The sequence below is a fragment of the Natrix helvetica genome (genome assembly GCF_964273705.1).
Source record: "Natrix helvetica genome assembly, chromosome: 1".
NCBI classification, from domain to species: Eukaryota; Metazoa; Chordata; class Lepidosauria; order Squamata; family Natricidae; genus Natrix; species Natrix helvetica.
Window position 1 is genome coordinate 339,474,748 of NC_138548.1, and position 6,446 is coordinate 339,481,193.

At 36.7% G+C, this 6,446-nt stretch overlaps 1 protein-coding gene across 1 annotated transcript; it reads left to right on the plus strand.

Moving 5' to 3' along the window:
* Positions 1 to 1,030: 1,030 nt before the first annotated feature.
* Positions 1,031 to 4,957, plus strand: LOC309400247 (uncharacterized protein; the record flags this gene model as incomplete). Its single annotated transcript, XM_081968661.1, has 4 exons — positions 1,031 to 1,176; positions 1,574 to 1,598; positions 1,956 to 2,085; positions 3,851 to 4,957. 4 exons carry the CDS (start codon positions 1,031 to 1,033, stop codon positions 4,864 to 4,866), a joined length of 1,317 nt encoding a protein of 438 aa, XP_081824787.1. The 3' UTR covers positions 4,867 to 4,957.
* Between the last annotated feature and the right edge of the window lie 1,489 nt (positions 4,958 to 6,446).

Here is a 6,446-nt window from a genome sequence, read left to right on the forward strand (position 1 = left end):
GAGATACTCTGAAAATTCCTGCAGGACTTTTTTTTGTTATTTGTGATAGTTGTTCCTTTCCACTTTCCAACTTCACTGATGGATTCTGGAGCTTCAAAATGGTGTTCACAGAAAAAGAATCTTGATGTTTATTGTCCATTCATTCTTCTTGTTTCCTGCCTACTTTTTCAAGTCCTTCATGGTGGAGATCAGAGATCCTGAGGGAATGAGGCATCCATCCAATTCATCTCTTGAAATGTTTTGCAGGAGGATCTCTCAGGATATTTCAAATCAAGACACAACCAGAGGTAATACAAGGCTCTCCCATTCCCCAGAGAGATTTAAGCTGTTTCAGCTTCTGTATGTCTTGCCTTTTATAGAATACCACCTCCTATATTATGAATTATGTAGTTTAAAATTCTGTGTCCTCACAGGGAAGAATAGTAGAAAATTGGCAATTTCCAAATGTGGAGCTGAAACAGTGGTTAAAACTCCAATTCAGGTAAGAAGAGGAAATTTATTTATTAGAATTGTATTTTCCTTTTCCTTCACAAAGTCAGAGGTGGTGTACATAATACTGTCTCCTTCCATTAATGTTTTTGAAGACCAGTACTTTTAAAAAGTGCTACTTGTTGCCAATAATTGTAATTATGCTGCTGTGTTTCCCTGAAATTAAGACCTAGCCTTAAAATAAACCCTAGGCTTGATTTTATATGTGCACCTATAAAAGCCCTACTCCCAAAATAAGCCCTAGTTAGGATCCTGCCCACTTCGTTGCATCTGGTTGCATGAAGTGGGATGAGGCACACCAGTAAAAAGCAAGCTAGGGTGGAGATTCGGGTGTGTGTTTGTATAGCAGCCTCCCATGTCCCACACCTGCTTACTTTATGACAGTTGCAACCAGTCCTCCCTTGCCCTCACACCTACCTCACCTTGCCGGCCCACTTCTGCGGCCACTTGCCACCGCTTGTGCATATCGCTCCTGGCCTCCTTTCGGCTGTCAGAGGCCTTCAGGAAAGCCCCCTGCAGCCAAGAAACGAGATCCAGATTGATGGGCACCTTTCTGAAGGCCTATGACAGCAAAATGGAGGTTGGGGGCAATATGCACAATTGGTGGCAAGTGGCCACAGAAGAAGTGAGCCGGCAGTGGCCACACGAGCTCCTGCTGGGCAGGGCTGTTGGTGCCGCCACCGCAAGGTGAGACTGAAAAAAACATTCCACAAAAATAAGACCTAATGCCTCTTTTGGAGGAAAATTTTTTAAACCTGGTCTTATTTTGGGGGATTACTCTAAACCTTTTCAAGTAATCCTTCATGATGCCCAATCTTTTTGTAATTCTTTGAGTTAGATTTGTGCAAAGGATGCTCAAAAATAACTTATTATTTACACTGGCAAATTACCATTTTTTTAAAAAAAAGCTTTGTTTACAAAGTGATAAAACTAAGTGGAGCAGATTAAATGGTAACACTATTAAAATCCAATGCGAGTTAATAGAAATTCTCAAAGTATAAATTGTTCTTGAAAGAGCACATAATCAAGGAATTTTGGCTTGCAAAGTAAACTCTAATGTCTTCATTTGTGCCTGGATTTGAAGGCTAAGCAACCTAGCTTTGCAAAAGGTAAAAATGTCCTTCTTGGGAAATTTCTTCCACTTTGTTATCTTCCATTCAGTCGATGTCTCAGACTAGAAGCAACTTCCTTAAATCCAAGAAGAAGCAGAAGCCAAATGCCTAGCTGAGTTCTCCCAGCACTTTCATGAAGGGATTGCGGATAGACAGGAGTGCAGCTTCTTGGTATACCATGAGCCATTTACTAAACGCCACAAAAAATGCCCCCCACACAGAGATTCTCACATTTCCTTACTTAGCAGAGCCATTTACCTTAGTGCATAGCTTTGCTTTGGGAATTTATAAGTGATAGGACCTTTTTTTAAACAATTCCTCCTGGGCCTTCTGTGTACTCTCTTTCCCCATCAGGAAGGCCTTGTCTCCTTCGAGGAGGTGGCTGTGTATTTCTCCGAGGAGGAGTGGTCTCAGCTGGATCCTGACCAAAAAGCTCTGCATTGGGAAGTCATGATGGAAAATTACAGGAACGTGGCCTCTCTTGGTAAGGGTGTTTCCTACTCTGCAGTCAGAGACTTCAGGAAGATGTTTTGTAATTATAGGCTGTTTCTGATTATTATTTATTATTATTATAACCAAAAATTTTCACTATATTTCCACTTCCCAGTTCTATTCCTTCTGTTTTTTCCATTTTTTCTTGCCACATGGATAATGTAGCACCTTTTTCAAGTCCAAAGTTTATTTTCATATCACTGCTGAACAGTTGAACTGTGTTGAATATTGATTTAAGTTCAGTGGGGCTTTACGGATATATATATTTAAGTCATCCATGTATAGTAGATCGTTTATCTTGCCATGTTGGCTTGAGATTTGGTATCCCAGTTTTGTCTTTCGTAGGATTATTGTCAGTGGAATTAATGCAATGTTGAACAGTAGTGGTGAAAGTGAATCCTCTTGGAAGATTCCTCGTCTGACGTTGACTTCACCAATGTTCTCCCCATTTGCTGTTAGAACTGTTTTCCATTTTTGCATATTTGCTTTCAAAAATGTACAGATATTTTTGCTGATTCCAAAGTTTTCCAGACAGGTGTTAATCCAGCTGTGGGATAATGAGTCAAATGCCTTCTTGTAATCAATCCATGCCATATTTAAATTTTTTTTCTTCATTTTGCATTTTTAGTACCATTTTGTCAATGAGCAGCTGATCTTTTGTTCCTCTTGATTTTTTATAATTTCCTTTTTGTTCTACTGGATACACACTGTTTTGCATCAGATGATTGAATACTGAATTTGCCAGTATCCTTGTAAAAAGTTTGAACGTTGTTGGCAGACAAGTAATTTGGTGATAGTTGCTTGGTTCTATGCCCTTTTCTGGATCTTATCAAGTATGTTCGAGCTGTTAACCATTTTCACTTGTTACATTTTGAAGCATTTGATCAAATTGAATGGCCATGCGATGATGGAGGCTGGTCAGGTGTTTTAGTCAGTATCCATGCAGTTCATCAAGGCTAGGTGCACTCCAGTTCTTGACCTTCTTTGCTTGTTTTTCCACCATGTCAGTTTTTATTACAATATTTTTCCATTTTGTTTTGTCGTGTTGTTGAATATCTTTGATCCAGGAGGCAGTTTTGTTGTGTTCCATTGGGTTTTCCCACAGTTCTTTCCAAAAGTTCAAAGTTTTTTCTTTACATGGGTGAACATTAGTTTGGACTTTATTATTATTATTATTATTATTATTATTATTATTATTATTATTATTATTATTTCATTAAACATGAAATTCAGTCAACTGAACATTCAAAAATGCATCACAAATACCACTGACTGGTGCTAATAGTTGATACAGTTTGCTGCCAGCATTCTATGTATTAACCAAGTACATTCTTCAAATATACAGTTGTTGTTTTTATTATTTTGCTATTTTCAGACTTATAATTTATGCATAATAGCAATAATTATTTTTGTCATGCTATTATAAGCATGGAAATGAGCAGTGCAGTGGCCGAGAGGTGGAGCTCTCGCCTCACAATCAGAAGGCTGTGACTTCTATCCTAGGCAGAGGCAGATATTTATCTGTCTGGGCACAATGAGAATATGAGAATATATCTGCAAGTAAACCCTCAGCTCCTTCAGTTGTTCCGACTTCACCTCAATGCGAGGGATTACGGGGTCATTAAAGGGGGGGAAATATAAATATGCAAGCATGCAATATATTGGAATCTGGTAAATACCAGAAGGCAATTATTATAAATTCTGATAGATTGAACTTTTTTCCTAACTTTGCTATTGTTTTTATTGTTGTTCCCAAGGTAATAACAGGCAGGACCATAAAGAGTCTAGGGATTCCTTCCAAGTGCTCAGACATGGAGACGTAATGGAGAAGCCTGAAATTCAAATGAAATTCCAGAGGCAGGAGAGAAATCAGTCGAATGATTGTAATAAGGAAAGCTCATCTTCCATTGATGCTCACGTGCAGTATCTTGAACAACCAAGAAAAATAAAGAAAAAATATATTGGGAAAGGTATAAGAATATCCAAAGGAACATTAGATGTAAATGGAGAGTATCTGACCCAAGCCAAAGGACAAGATTGTATATACAAAGACAATGGAAAACAATACAAATGGACTTTCACACTTTCTCAAGAAAATGTGTCTCTTAGATCACCTAAAAGCATCCACCTGGCAGAGAAGCCGAATAAATCCCTAGAGCATGAAAAAAACTTCAGTGAAAACAAGACTCTTACGATTCATAAAAGGATCCACACAGAGGAAAAATCATTTAAATGCATGGAGCGTGGAAAGGGATTCAGCAAACTCAGTGAGCTTAGTTCCCACAAAAGGATCCACACAGGGGAGAAGCCATATAAATGCATGGAGTGTGAAAAGAGCTTCAGAGTACTTAGTGACCTTACTTCCCACAAAAGGATCCACACGGGGGAGAAGCCATATAAATGCATGGAGTGTGGAAAGAGCTTAAGAACAAGCAGTGATCTTACATCCCATAAAAGGATCCATACAGGGGAGAAACCATATAAATGTATGGAATGTGGAAGGTGCTTTTGTGAATACAGTAATCTTATTTTCCATAAAAGGATCCACACAGAAGAGAAGCCATTTAAATGCATGGATTGTGGAAGGGTTTTCAGTCAGTGTAGTAGCCTTACTTCCCATAAAAGGACACACACAGGAGAGAAGCCCTTTAAATGCATGGATTGTGGACAGTGCTTCAGCCGACCCAGTATGCTTACTTCCCATAAAAAGATCCATAAAGATGTGGAACCAATTTTCGAAACAGAGAGAGATTTGGGTGAGAATGTATGCTAATTTAATGGATTAAATCTATGGATTTTCCTATTTAACCGACTGGACTCGGAAAGGAATGTTTTTTTGAGTTTGGCCCTCCCAACTGGCAGCCCCAGAGAGAGAGGAATATATTAATTAAAATGAAAACAATGTGCATGTTTTCATTGTAATCATGAATGAATGAATGATCTATGTACCTATTTAACTTTTTTTAGAAATACATTTCTGTTCCCCATGAGTGACATCTGTCTGCATTTTAGAGGTGCTGCTTCTGCTATTCAATTTTAACTTTCATGTGTAACTTGGTTTTTTTCTTTCTATTTTGCCTTTTACTTTGGATGAGTAGATTACATGTTAATTGCCAGGTTGAATGCTGTCAAGTCTAATACACTCCCTTGATGAACTACAATTAAAGACTTATTGCTTTCAGGATAAAACTTCATCTGAGTTATCACTTTCATCTGATTATGGCATGGAAGGGCAGTGGCAGAGTTCAGTCTTTTGTCTTGAAATGAAGTGATTTTAGCCATTTTTGGCTTTTTCATTAGTTATTGAAAAGGCAACATTATTTATTATAATTATTTATTGAAATTGCTTTATCAATTTTGAAGAACGTTAGTATTTCATTCCATTTTCCCTATACATACAGTTCCTTAATTCAAGAAGAGGAAATTTCCTCTCTTTTTTCCCTTTCCTCTTCCTTTCATCATGGGAACAGCAGTGTTGATCTAAGAAAGTGTTTGGGAACACTTTGAATTCTTTTTGATATTGAACATTGCTTAAAGATTATTTATTTGATATGTTCTATATTGGCCATGAGGTCACTGAAGTTTATTAAGAATCAGAGAACTCTAACGAAGTATTTTTAGAACGACATATCAAGCAAAATAGAGAGAGGAAAGACAGAGAAGGGAGGAAGGAAGAAACACAAAGAGAAAGAAAAATAAAACAAAGGAAAAGAAAGTGAAAGAAGAAGAAAGAAAGAAAGATAGATAGAAAGAAAGAAAGAAAAAACAGGATTTTAATATCTAACTTTTTATAGAGAGTTTTTAGTAGAAAATGCTCTTAAATTACAAACCACAAAAAAGTGTTTGGTGAATTTGACGCAATGGCTAAAAATTTAAATGAAAGGCTGCACCAAAAACCTGAAAAATTTGTAACAGGGTAAAACTGAATGAAGGAAGATGTTAAAAATACGCACATAAAAACAAAAAAGTTAGATATGCAAATAGCAGCAATGGAAGGTATTTTATTATTATTGGATTTGAAAGAGTAAGAATTTTATCTGAGAATCGGGTTAGCCAAAAATGTGGAAAAAGGCACTAACATAAAATATTTAATTAGTTATATGACCACTTGTTTTATTATGTTTATAAAATACTAACTTAGGATAAACATGGAAGAAGAACGTGTTAAGGATAGTATGGTAAAATGGGAGAAAAACCTTGGCTATAATATAATGTTAGATCAATGGGAAAATATGTGAACTAACAGTTTAAAGTTTACTTTGAATTACAGTTTGAAAGAATAATTTTATAAGATGATGTATTGATGGTATTTGATTCCAGATAGATTGGCAAGAATATATAATGGAACTTCCA